Source organism: Myotis brandtii, unplaced genomic scaffold, assembly GCF_000412655.1.
Source record: "Myotis brandtii unplaced genomic scaffold, ASM41265v1 scaffold2609, whole genome shotgun sequence".
NCBI lineage: Eukaryota > Metazoa > Chordata > Mammalia > Chiroptera > Vespertilionidae > Myotis > Myotis brandtii.
Genome location: NW_005359929.1, coordinates 116,353 through 129,450, shown reverse-complemented (window position 1 = coordinate 129,450; position 13,098 = coordinate 116,353). Strand labels below are relative to the sequence as shown.

The 13,098-nt window shown below is 46.4% G+C and overlaps 1 protein-coding gene across 2 annotated transcripts in view; it reads right to left on the bottom strand.

Moving 5' to 3' along the window:
• Window positions 1-919: 919 nt before the first annotated feature.
• The window catches only part of LOC102241444 (neuroligin-4, X-linked), a 113,776-nt gene continuing 101,597 nt past the window's right edge, over window positions 920-13,098 (bottom strand). For both annotated transcript variants that reach the window (XM_014541119.1, XM_014541120.1), the window contains 2 exons: window positions 11,775-12,564; window positions 920-2,647 (listed from right to left, as the gene is read on the bottom strand). In XM_014541119.1, coding sequence (XP_014396605.1) covers window positions 1,798-2,647; window positions 11,775-12,564 — 1,640 coding nt within the window. In that variant the 3' untranslated portion in view covers window positions 920-1,797. The remainder of the gene's footprint in view (window positions 2,648-11,774; window positions 12,565-13,098) is intronic.

Sequence of the window (13,098 nt, the reverse complement as noted above, 5' to 3'; positions counted from 1 at the left end):
TTCTTTATTTATTTTAAGAATAAATCTCGACGTTGCTTTCCCGCGAGAGCGACACCGCCACGGGATGGGTAGTGGCCCACCGACTCTTTCTTCCCTTACCTACAGCCATCTGTCGTACGGCACGTAGAGAACTTTTATCGTTATCATTAATTATTATAATCTTTTTGAAATGATCATTTTTTTTAAAAAAAAAACATGATCTGTCCCTAAGTTCCAGAAGCGTCCGGTCGTATGGTTAGTTCGGAAACCTCTAGGGATCGGGAACGGGCGGAGGTCCTTGTCCCCACGCAAGGCGGGCTGCGGTCGGTGGGAAACCACGAAGGGGTATGAACGCGTCATGACCTCGAAGGCCATGCCTCGTTTTCACATTTCATAGGGTCGGAAGTTGATCTCGTCGTACGGGGAGTCGCGGCCCGGGCACGGGCCCGCGGGCGCCGGCCAAGGACGGCCCTTCTGCGTGCCTATGTGTGTGTCTAGTTTTACTTTCTCGTTTTGTTATTTTTGTGTCCTATGTGCGCACACACACACACACACACACACACACACACACACACGACAATCTTCCCATAGACTCCGCGTGAGGGATCCATCTGCAGGCCGCTACTTCATAAAGGCTTTCACACACACACACATAGACACACACACACACACACACACACACACACACACAGAGAAAAGAAACATTTCCTAAAGCAACAACAGTCTGGGCAGGATGCTACACATGCACTTTTGTACAACCTGGACCACACAGGCGGTCCGGGGGGTGAGGGGAAAACCGCTGGGCGACCCCCCCCCCCGGCCCCCCGGCGACACAGAAAACGCATGACAAAAACCCTCACGTCTTCATGGTCCACGAGGAATTCCAAACAGGGACCTCCTCCTACGTCCCCGAGGGAACAGAGGGGCTATGACTAATGCATATATTTATATAGATTTATATTTATATACACAGAGACCACAACGGAGGGAAAAGGACAACCTCCCTAAGAGCTCTTTCCAACGGAAAACACCGATAAAAGCTTTGTGTGTGTGTGTTGTGTGTGTGTGTGTGTGTGTGTGTGTGTGTGTGCGCGCGTGTGGAAGCTCACAGCTATATACAAGTCCTCCTTAATTTTACAAAGTTTCTTAAATAGAGTCCGAAACGTCTCTCTTTGCCCAGAAACCTATGCGGGCGGCTGCGTAGTCAGTTCTTTATTTATTTTAAGAATAAATCTCGACGTTGCTTTCCCGCGAGAGCGACACCGCCACGGGATGGGTAGTGGCCCACCGACTCTTTCTTCCCTTACCTACAGCCATCTGTCGTACGGCACGTAGAGAACTTTTATCGTTATCATTAATTATTATAATCTTTTTGAAATGATCATTTTTTTTAAAAAAAAAACATGATCTGTCCCTAAGTTCCAGAAGCGTCCGGTCGTATGGTTAGTTCGGAAACCTCTAGGGATCGGGAACGGGCGGAGGTCCTTGTCCCCACGCAAGGCGGGCTGCGGTCGGTGGGAAACCACGAAGGGGTATGAACGCGTCATGACCTCGAAGGCCATGCCTCGTTTTCACATTTCATAGGGTCGGAAGTTGATCTCGTCGTAGGGGAGTCGTGGCCCGGGCACGGGCCCGCGGGCGCCGGCCAAGGACGGCCCTTCTGCGTGCCTATGTGTGTGTCTAGTTTTACTTTCTCGTTTTGTTATTTTTGTGTCCTATGTGCGTGAGATGGAGAACATTCCTGGGGCGGCGATGGTGCGTCTTGAGTCTCTTGCGCTCCGTGGCGGGGACAGGGGGACGGGGACGCGGGCGGCCAGGCTATACCCTGGTGGTGGAGTGGCCGTGGGGTAGGTTGCTACTGTTCTGGCCGCCGCTGAAGGTGTTGAAGGTGTGCAAGGGCTGCATGCCCGTCAGCGTGTTGGGGATCATGGTGATGGTATTGGGTGTCATGAGTGGGATGTCGTCGGGCGAGCGACGTAGGGTGAGGGTGTAGTCGGGCGGGCAGGTGAGCCGCAGGGTGTCGTGGGCCTGCAGCGCCTCGCACTCGTGTTCGTGCTCCAGCTGCTTCATCTGCAGGGACATGATCTCCTCGTTGCGGATGTGGGCGATGTCGTTGGCGGCGTTGCGCTGGGGGCTGGGGCGCCGGTGCGTCTCGTGGCGCCGCTTGTCCTTCTTGTAGTAGAGGGCGGCGAAGGCCAGGATGTTGAGGAAGAGCAGCGAGGCGCCCACGGCGATGGTGACGCTGAGCTCGGTGGAGTAGTCGCGCTTGGTCTCGATGAGGACGGTGGTGTCCTCGGGGCCGGTCTTCTGGGGGTCCTTGGCGTGCTTGGGGCTGTTGGCGGGCGTGATGGCCGGGCGCTTGGTGGTGGGCCAGATCTTGGCCGGGGACCGCCGGGTGCCGTAGGGGAAGGAGGTCATGTCGGGCGGGGGCACCTTGGTGGTGGTGGAGACGTACTGGAAGATCTCGTTCAGGTTGTGCAGGTGCGGGACCAGCTCGAGCCAGAAGGCCACCTTGGTGGCCCGGTAGTGGTCGCGCACGCGGGGCTTCAGGCCGATGTGCAGGTACAGCTGGTCCTTGGGGTTGTACTTGGACCAGGCCACCTCCTCGAAGCGGTTGGGTTTGGTGTGGATGAACTTGGTGTCCTGAGGCACCGGCTGGTTGGGGTCCCTGGGGAGAGGGGGAAGGGAGAGAGAGAGAGAGAGGAGGTCATGTGCTTCCACACTGTGCAACTACATCTTCATATATATATATATATTTATATCTATCTCTATGTATCTACCTATCTATTTATCTATCTATCTATATACTTAAATATATAAAATAAATATCAAAAATATAAGTCTTTGTTTTACTATGGTTGCAAATATCAAAAAATTTCTATATGTGACATGGCACCAGAGTTGTTAGGGTTTTTCAAAATGCTGACACGCCGAACTCAAAAGGTTCACCATCACTGACCTAAACTTTTAAGAACATGTTTTGGGCAAATTTTAAATTAAAAGCATTTTTACATGGATTTAGGTTACTTGTTATTTTCTAATAAATACTACTAAATAATACTAAAATAAAATATTATTAGATAGTTTAAATACTGAGAAGATAATGAAGATTTATAGATGGGCATTAATAAAATATATTGTAAATGTTTCCATACTACCTTGTAAAGTTAATAATTGCCTTTCATAGTCATTATTCCCTTCATTTTTAGAGTTTGGAAACACTCCAAATTCTCCTGTGCTAGTTCTTATTTATTTGTTTATTCTCAAGTTGCAAGTAACTTTACATTTGTTTTTCAGAGTATAAAACTATTGTGTTATTGAAAATAACAGAAAGGTTGAGAGAAGGTTGAGAGAAGGAATACCCATTTATCTCATGCATTTTATTGGTATCATTTTTTATCTTCATTTTTAGCAGTTTTGATATCACAGTTATAGTAACGATAAATAGAAACGTTACTTTCTTTTTTTGTTCTAAAAGTGTTTAAAAAGCCTAGGAAAATGTTTTCTCTTGAAGGTTTGAATGCAATTATGTGCCCTTAAGTGGTCTCTTTTGTTATCATTGAAAGTATATATATAGTCATCTAAAAACATCTTCTAAATTTTTATTCAGAAAAGTCAACTCTACCATGACTTGTTTGTACATCGTAGGTGCTCAGGAATAAATTAATGTTTTAAAATTACTAGTCTAATAAATAATTATCTCAGTATAATTCATTATCTCATTATTCTTATCATTAACGTAATATAGAGCCAGAAACATATTATTAGCATGTTTTCTAATTAATGTACACATGTCAATCATTTTTGTAAAATACATTAATTCATAGTTGTTTTTTTTTATAATTTTGACACTAATAGTGCTCTTTTCTTTTCTCCTCCTCACAGCTTTCTTGGGAACATTGCTGAGCCTTTACTGTAAATAAATGTGGTAATATCTATTTTGAACTTTCTGTATGCAATCACCACAGCTGTGTTTTATTTCTGGGAGGGTTTCATTTTTCAGCTTATGAAATTGTAGGGAAGATGATGAGATAAGTAGAAAGTAAATAAAAGCTCCAATTCAAGTTTGGGAAACATTATGCTTCTGTTCCCTAAAAATAATGATAGCTAAAATTTGTTTTACCCCTCATGGTATGGAAATTTAGGATAGATACAGGAACAGAGGTATTCAATGATAACCTTCTTCATGCATATTACTGACTTGAAACTATTTCAATAACTATCTTCTAACCATGATGTTCAGTGGTATGTGGATCTCATGTCTTATATAAATCCATTGTAAATTTTTTTGTAAAATTGTAAATTTTTCTATTATTTGGTCTGGATTGTTATAGTATATTTAACTGCATATAATGGCAACATAATCACACAGTGGTAAAAATGGCTTTCTTGTATTTGCCTTCCAGATAAATACATACAGAGCATACAAAAGTAGGCAACAGGTTGTGGCCAATGCTGCATCAAATCAGCATTGCCATTACTACATCCAAGTGCTTTGGAAAATAAACTTGACTTTTTTTTAAAGAGGGGGAAATCAATACATCTTTGAGAGAAATATGGTAATCTGTACTATAATAAAACATATTCATCCAAATGATTGATAGATGTCAAATGGATTTACAAAGAATGGCTATAATTCCATTGCACAAACCCTGAGTAGAAGATGTATAGAGAATTAAGATACAAGAGGAAAAAAGTGATCTAAAATAAAATATTTTCAATCACAATGATTATAAATAAGAGTAAACAGGAGAAGTTCTTTAGAGACAACCTTTTGGGGGGAAAAATCATTGAACATATTCAATGAATGACAAAGAAAATATTCCTTTGAAGGATTCCTTGGTTCACATATTCATATCATAAAGGAGTGGAATTGAGCCGACCATATTAGAGTTCTACTAATGATGCTACAGTAGCTCTTACTGTTTCATTTTCATTTTCTTCTTTAAGGTGTTTGTGAATTGACAAATAAAAGTGTGTCACCACAGAGAAAAAAAAATCAAAGAAATAAAGAAACAGTAGAGTGCCTCTGCAAAGAGCTTTCTTGTTTTAACCTATTGTGATAATGCCCCAATTAAAGTTGATTGCATAAAAAGGTAATGCTGCATTATATAGGTAGTAATTTTTAAAAAACAATTTGGGATCACTAGGACTCTACCATTTTTGAGAAATGTTACTCTCTTCCTCCTCTGTCTTTAATACTGTTCACTTTCTACCAGGAAAACATAGCTTCCCTTTCATTCAGGTGGCAGAAATGATGAGTTCTGTGCCTATGTGGCCTTGGGTCCTTGGTAAGCCAGCTCAGAATGCCATAGACGTTTGAATAATCTTGTGGCCTCTTTGCAAATGCCTAGGTCAACTACTTCAGACTTTCTTGGGATTGGACTTGGAAACCTCTCATTTTAACAAATGCTTCAATGATTTCATGTATATTCATGTTTGAAAACCTCTAGCCTAGAGGAAGACTGAAGCTACCTGTCCTGTGCTTATAACTAATTTGTGGGAATGCCTCATTAACCTGCTTCCGAAAACCAGTTTTAACACTAGCAAAATCATTTAATTAATACCAAATATGGCATAGATGGAAGACTGTGTCTTCACCTTAACTTGGATGTAATTAATATTTAATTTTTTTCTCATTGAAATGCTTAATGAAAATTGGTCATTTGCTGGAATGTAGCATAAGGAAATTAGTGAATATAATAAGTGTCAGAATTCCCAGGCTTTTATCTTGACTTGGGCACTAATTAGCTTTTCACCTTGGGCCATTCACTTAAATTTTCTCTTATTTAAAAGTTACTTTTGGATATATAAATCATACATGAATGCTATCCTCTTTAAAAGTAAAATTCAAAGGGTATCACATCTGAAGGGAGCTAAATTTTCCTTTGACAACTACCCTCAATTTTGGTTTCTTCCTAGAGTTAGCCATAGTTATTACTTTTTCACTAGTAGCTATGGAACTTTCTGTGGGATTAATTTCCAATTCACTGGCATGCATATGGTCTACCATGGAAAGTGTTGTACCTTTTTCTTCATACTTCCCATATCTAATATTAAGTACTTTACAAGAATTCGGTGGAACAGTATAATATATTTTGAAATTGGAAAGTGTTTATCATCTCTATGGACTAAATTATAGAAGAAAGTTGGAGAGTTCATATATGTCTAAGGTAACAAGTTTAAGGTATAAGCTATCTGTGCTATATGAAAACAAAATTATTTAGGATAGCTTCAATCTAGCTAAAGGTAGAAAAAAACATAATTTCCTTGTTCACCAGCTGTATCCCACTTGTCATAAACTAAATTGACTGAGTGCAATAAAGGTAGTACATTTGGAACAACAGCAAGTTATTCTTACTTTATGTATTCCTCCATTGGGTCAAATGAAAGAATTAAAAGTGGGTGTGATAGGAATCGCCTTTAGGGTCATTCACAACTTTGAGTGCAACATTAACCCAATCATGTCATTCTTTCAAGCCTCATTAAAGACTCTGAGTCCCTCAAAAGTGGCATTTTTTTTTGTTGCAGATGAGTCATGTAATATGGAATTAAGCACTGGCAGAACCAAGGAGGTAAGAGTAAGAATCGGCCCCACATTTGAACATAGTGGGATGCACATGCCTGCATATATCAACCCCAAAGGAAAACTGATGCGTTATTAAAAGGAGAAGTGAAGGCTTTGGGCCATTAAGTCAACAATACCAACTACCAATGGCTCCTTTTTATGGTATTGTCTTTGCTCAGACATTTGTGAAATCTATGAATGACTGAACTGCTAAAAATGACCAAACTGAGAAAGTGCTAAAAAAATAAATAAATAAATAAACAAGTCTGCTGTCTAACTTTAAGGTGAGGCTAACTCTGTAGTGCAGTTTGTGCAGCAAAGTTTCCCAAGACACAAGGGAAGCTAATCAAGCTTACTTCCTTAGCTCTCTTTCCTTTTCTGCCCTGCTTCCCTTTAGCCCCTTCTTATGAGAAAATTTCCTCAACAAACCACTTCCTCCAGGAACTCCTTTCTCAAGCTCTGCTTCTAGGAAACTTAACCTCAGGCAGCTGGTGACAGGAATAGTCCTAGGAAGCAGACTTGAATAATAAGATTCTGGAACTGGACCAGTCAGTGGCCATATGGCAATAAAGACTCCATCACTGATGGTAGGTGGATTATTGATAGTCCTTGGAAAGTTGTATCAGTGCACCTATACTCCTGGAAATAGAATCATAGGTATCTTCAAATTTAATCAGATCATAAATTCCCCAAACCCCAAAAACAATTCAGAAAACTCATCTTTAAAATTCTGTTCCTCTAAAACTACACTCAGTATCAAATCCTGTATTCATCAGGGTTCTTCAAAGAAACAGAATCACCAGGAAATAGGGTATTGTCTATCTATCTATCATCTATCTATCTATCTATCTATCTATCTATCTATCTACCTATATATCTATCTATCTATCATCTATCTATCTATTTATCTATCTATGTATCTCTCTCTCTCTCTCTCTCTCTCTATCTCCTATTATATCCTATACTAGTGGCCTGGTGCACGAAATCTGTGCACATTAAAAGTTAAATTAATTACAGGAAACATTTTAATATTGCTATTTGCCCTTTGCCAGGGGCGGGGATGCGAGCCTCAAGTCCCCGCCCACCAACGCTGTAAGTCCCCGCCCACCCGAGCCTGCTGCACACGCAGCCTGCTGATTGGTCATTATGTGACGGCATCTCAACCAATTTGCATATCACCCTGTTATTAGACATGTAATAAAAGACTAATATGCTAAGTGTCTGGTCGGCCAGTCATCCGTTCAACCAATCAAAGCATAATATACTAATGATATGCTAAGGCCGCTCAACGGCTCGCTATGACATGCACTGACCACCAGGGGGCAGACGGTCGACCAGTCGCTGTGACGTGCACTGACCACAAGGCGAAAGGAGCTCCGACCGGTAGGTGAGCTTGCTGCTGGGGTCTGGCTGATCAGAACTGAGTGAGACGGGCCGGACACGCCCTGGAGCCCTCCCGCGGCCCCTCTTCCCAACTGGCCCCGCCTCATGTGCCGCCATTGGGTGGGAGGAGCCAGCCAGACCCCACATGTGCCCATGACCGGAATCGAACCCGGGACCCTTCAGTCAATAGGCCGATGCTCACCCACTGAGACACACCAGCTAGGGCCCTCTCTATCTCTCTATATCTCCCTTGCCCTCTCTGTTTCTTTCTCTCTGTGTCTCTCTCTTAATATATCTCCCTCTTCCTCCATCTCTCTCTCTCTCTCTCTCTCTGCTCCCCCCCATGCACATCATATGAGCCATTGGGCATATCAGGATGTCCTTGGCGAAGTGCAAACATTGAACCTTCTCCCAGATATTCACAGCAATGCATGTTGGGAGTCATGCCAACTTTGTGCTCCTATGTGCACCCTGAGATATATATTTACCCCCCCCCCCCCCCATGCACATCATATGAGCCCTTGGGCATATCAGGAGGTCCTTGGCGAAGTGCAAACATTGAACCTTCTTCCAGATATTCACAGCAATGCATGTTGGGAGTCATGCCAACTTTGTGCTCCTATGTGCACCCTGAGATATATATTTATTGATTCCAGAGAGAGGAAGGGAGAGAGAGAGAGAGAGAGAGAGCTAGAAACATCCATGATGAGAGAGAATCATGGACCGACTGCCTCCTGCACGCCCCCTGCTGGGGATGGAGCCCGCAACCCGGGCATGTGCCCTTGACCGGGAATCGAACCGTGACCTCCTGGTTCGTAGGTTGATGCTCAACCACTGAGCCACACCAGCCAGGGCCATATTGCAAATCACTAACTAGCCACGACCTCTGAACCCCTTGTCACTCGCTCACCAACACCCCAGTCGCTAGACTGTGCCCATCCGCTCTCAATCCCCCCCTTTTTCTCGTCCATCCGGCTGCTGCCGGGGAAATCGCGTTCAGTATGTACTTGGATTTCGAGTGGCATTTTGCTCTGCGCATTCAGGGGAGTTCCGAGGGGCCTCCTTGGCGTGCCAACAAGCTTTCCAAATTAATTAAAGGAAAAAGAAAAAAAACAACTCATTGCATGAGCGTGTCTGAGTGTCATTTCAGCTCTGCACCCCGTGAGCGCAGATACGGAATTAGCTCCTAATTGGATGAAGTCCCGGCCGTTCTAAAGGACTTCTGAGGCCCTCCACCATCTCTGTCTTGTCACCTCGGTGAGATTTCTTTATCTTTTTCTTTCATATTTTTATTGATCTCAGAGAGGAAGGGAGAGGGAGATAGAAACATCCGTGAGGAGAGAGAATCGTGGACCGGCTGCCTCCTGCACGCCCCCTACTGGGGATCGAGCCCACAACCTGGGCATGTGCCCGGGATGGGGACTTGAACCCGGGACCTTTCAGTCCGCAGGCTGATGTCCAATCCACTGAGCCAAACCGGGTAGGAGCAATGGTTTTAATTTAAATATATATAGGGTGTCCCAAAATTCACGCAAGAAGTAATTTTGATAGAAAACATAGGTTTATAATTAAAAATTGTAAATTTTTTATTGATTCATAAAGGACACGGGATCTTGAAAGGCACACATTCAGGAAAAAAAATATAAGTAGGCAAATAAAATAAACCACACACAGTGCACCATGGCACGCGGCCGAAGCAGTACCCAAGCTGGCACTGACCTCACTTTGCACAGCTCATTGTCATCATGGCAGCCCAGGGAGGTGGGTCAGTGGGTAAGGGACATAGCTGCAGTCTGACAGGCCTGGGCTCTCCTCCAGGCTTGGTCTGCCACTTCGCTGTATGACCTTGGGCCAGGTACTAACTCTCGTAATGAGCCTCAGTCCCTAATAGTAAAACTAGAGGCCCGGTGCATGAAATTCATGCCTGGGTAGGGTCCCTAGGCCTGGTCAGCAATTAGGACCAATCCCGGCCTTCCTTCATTCTGCAGCGCCCCCTAGTGGTCAGCGCATGTCATAGCGGACGGTCGAACTCCTGAGGGGACAATTTGCATATTAGCCTTTTATTATATAGGATTTTTATAGATTTCAGAAAAGGAAGAAGAGGAGAGAGATAGAAACATCGACGTTGAGAGAGAATCATGCATCGGCTGCCTCCTGCACGCCCCCTACTGGGGATCCAGCCTGCAACCCGGGCACATGCCCTTGACCGGGAATCGAACCCTGCCCTCCTGGTTCATAGGTCGACGCTCTAACCACTGAGCCACGCCGGCCCGGCCCACGAGGGTGGAAAATGCAGCTGTGGGCAGAGTGACTTTTAGGAACCGCGGTTTCGGCCTTCAGACGCCTCCAACAACGGAATTCTGTGGGGTTTTCCATCCTGGCTCCGCGTTCCCTGGGACCCGGGGAAGGTATCGCCCTGACGCTGGCTTACCACTAATTAATTCCCTTTCTCTTTCTCTTTCTTTCATGTTTAAACAAAGGGAGGCAGCCTCAGCTGCAGAGCCTCGGGCGGGCAGGAGAGCTAACGAGTATTTAATGGCTTTGTTTGGCTTCCACAATTTTCTTTTAATGCTTCAGTTAAATCGATGATAAATGACACTGGCTTTGCATTAAAAAAAAACACACAAGCAAAACCCAAAATGATTACAAAGTTTATTTCCAGCCCGGCCGGTGTGGCTCAGTGGTTGAGCGTCGACCTAGGAACCAGGAGGTCCCGGGTTCGATTCCCGGTCAGGGTGTATTGTAGCTGTCCTGGCCGGTGTGGCTCCATGGATAGAGCGTCGGCCTGCAGACTTAAGGGTCCCGGGTTCGATTCCTGGCCAAGGGCACGTGCCAAGGAGTTGTGGGCTCGATCCCCAGCAGGGGGCGTGCAGGAGGCAGCCGATCCATGATTCTCTCTCAACATGGATATTTCTAACTGTCTCTCCCTCTCCTTTCCTCTCTGAAATCCATTAAATAAATTTTATAAAAAATATATGTGTCTATCTACAATCATCAAAGTGTAATATGCTCATTAGGACCAGAGAACTGAACGACCTTCCGGACGTCCTTCCGGACGACCTTCTGCACGAAGCTGGGGCCGCGAGGGCCGAGCCCCTTGCGGAATTTCGTGCACGGGGCCTCTATTATTTGTATATATTTTAAACTAGAGGCCTAGTGCATGAAATTCATGCACAGGTAGGGGCCCTAGGCCTGGGCAGTGATCAGGGCCAATCAGGGCCTCCGGCTGCCGACCGCGGCCTTCCATCACTCTGCACCACCTCCTGGTGGTCAGCGCACATCATAGCGAGCAATTGAACTCTTGGTGGAACTTCCGAGGGGACGCTTTGCATATTAGCTTTTTATATATATATAGACTAGAGGCCTGGTGCACGAAATTCGTGCACAAGAGGGGTCAGAAGGGTTGTGTGTCCCTCAGTCCAGCCTGCACCCTCTCCAATCGGGGTCACCCCTCTCACAATCCAGGACTGCTGGCTCCCAACCACTCCGCCTGCCTGCCAGCCTGATCACCCCCTAACCACTCCCCTGCCAGCCTGATCGACGCCTAACTGCTCCCCTGCCGGCCTGGTTGCCCCTAACTGCCCTCCCTTGCAGGCCTGGTCCCTCCCAACTGCCCTTCCCTGCTGGCCATCTTGTGTGTTGGAGTGATGGTCAATTTGCATATCACCTCTTTATTAGATAGGATAATAAAGAAATAAATAAATAAGAATCGATGGAAAAATATTGGAAGAAAAAAAAAACACAACAACCCACAAAAACACAGAGGAGGAACCAGACATCCGGGGGGAGCAGGGCCACCACGGAACCGGCCTGGCCGGGGGGGTGTTCGAGGGGCAAGACCTACCCGGTCTTGGCGAAGTTGGTCCAGTAGGTCATGACCACGGCGCTCAGCATGACGTCATTCTTGGAGAAGTTGCAGCTGAAGAGCTCGGTGGGGCCGATCATGGGGATGCCGAAGACGTAGGGGACCTCGTCCCCGTGGGCCGCGTCCGCCCAGCCCGGCTTCATCTCGCTCTGGCAGTGGTGGTAGAAGGCGTAGAAGTAGGTGGGCGACCCGTACTGGGCGTGCAGGTCGGCGGTGGCCACGGCGGGGGCCACCCACTGGTGGTCGGTGAACAGGGCCACCAGCGTCTTGCGCCGTGTCTCGGGGTTCTCCTTGTCGGCCCAGTCGGTGTACATGAACTTGATGGTCTCCCGCAGCGTGTCCTTGCCCTCGGGGTAGCCGTAGAGGTTGTCCACGAAGTTGGACACGGAGAAGTCGAAGTCGTTGGGCGTGACGCCGTCCTCGTTGTCCACGATGCCGTCCACGAACTTGAGGCCCTCGCCCTGGTTGACGCCCAGCATGATGTCATAGTTGAGGAACTCGCCCTGCTCCATGAGGATCTGGGGGTCGTCCGGGATGACGTCGCCGTCGATGACGGGGCCGAAGGAGATGTGGTAGGTGGCGGGGGTGATGGTCTGCTGGATCAGCTCCCGGTGGCTCTTGCCCCGCAGACACTCCACCAGGTCCGTGGTGTCCAGCATGTTGCAGCCCACCTTGTCCGCCAGGATGCGCGTGTACTTGGCCGGCTGGTAGTTGACGGCCCAGCTGGACAGGGCCGTTCCACTCTGGATGATGGCTTTCTGGAACAGGCCTGCGGTGGGGGGGTGGGACACGCCAATGAGAAAAAAGGAAGGAATCACCCCAAAGACAGAGACGCCGCTGGGGGAGGGCAGACGAGGCTGGGATTGGCTCCTGCCCAGGGGGCGGGGGACCTGGAGGGAGGATGGTAGGCAGCACGTTCCCTCGATTCCATCCCTTGATCCCCACAACCATCTCCGTCTGCACATTGATTTTACGGGGTGTTCTTATACTTTCACACACACACATGCACGCACACATACAGGGATGGGCCCCACAAATATTGTTTAGGAAAATGGGACGATTCCTAGCTGGTTTGGCTCAGGGGTTGAGCATCCAGCTAGGAACCAGGAGGTCAGGGTTCGATTCCCGGTCAAGGGCACGTGCCCGGGGTTGCGGGCTCCATCCCCAGTAGGGGGCGGGCAGGAGGCAGCCGGACCATGATTCTCTCTCATCATTGATGTTTCTAACTCACTATCTGTCTCCCTTCCTCTCTGAAATCAATTATATATATATAACCAATTACATATATATAATCAATTATATA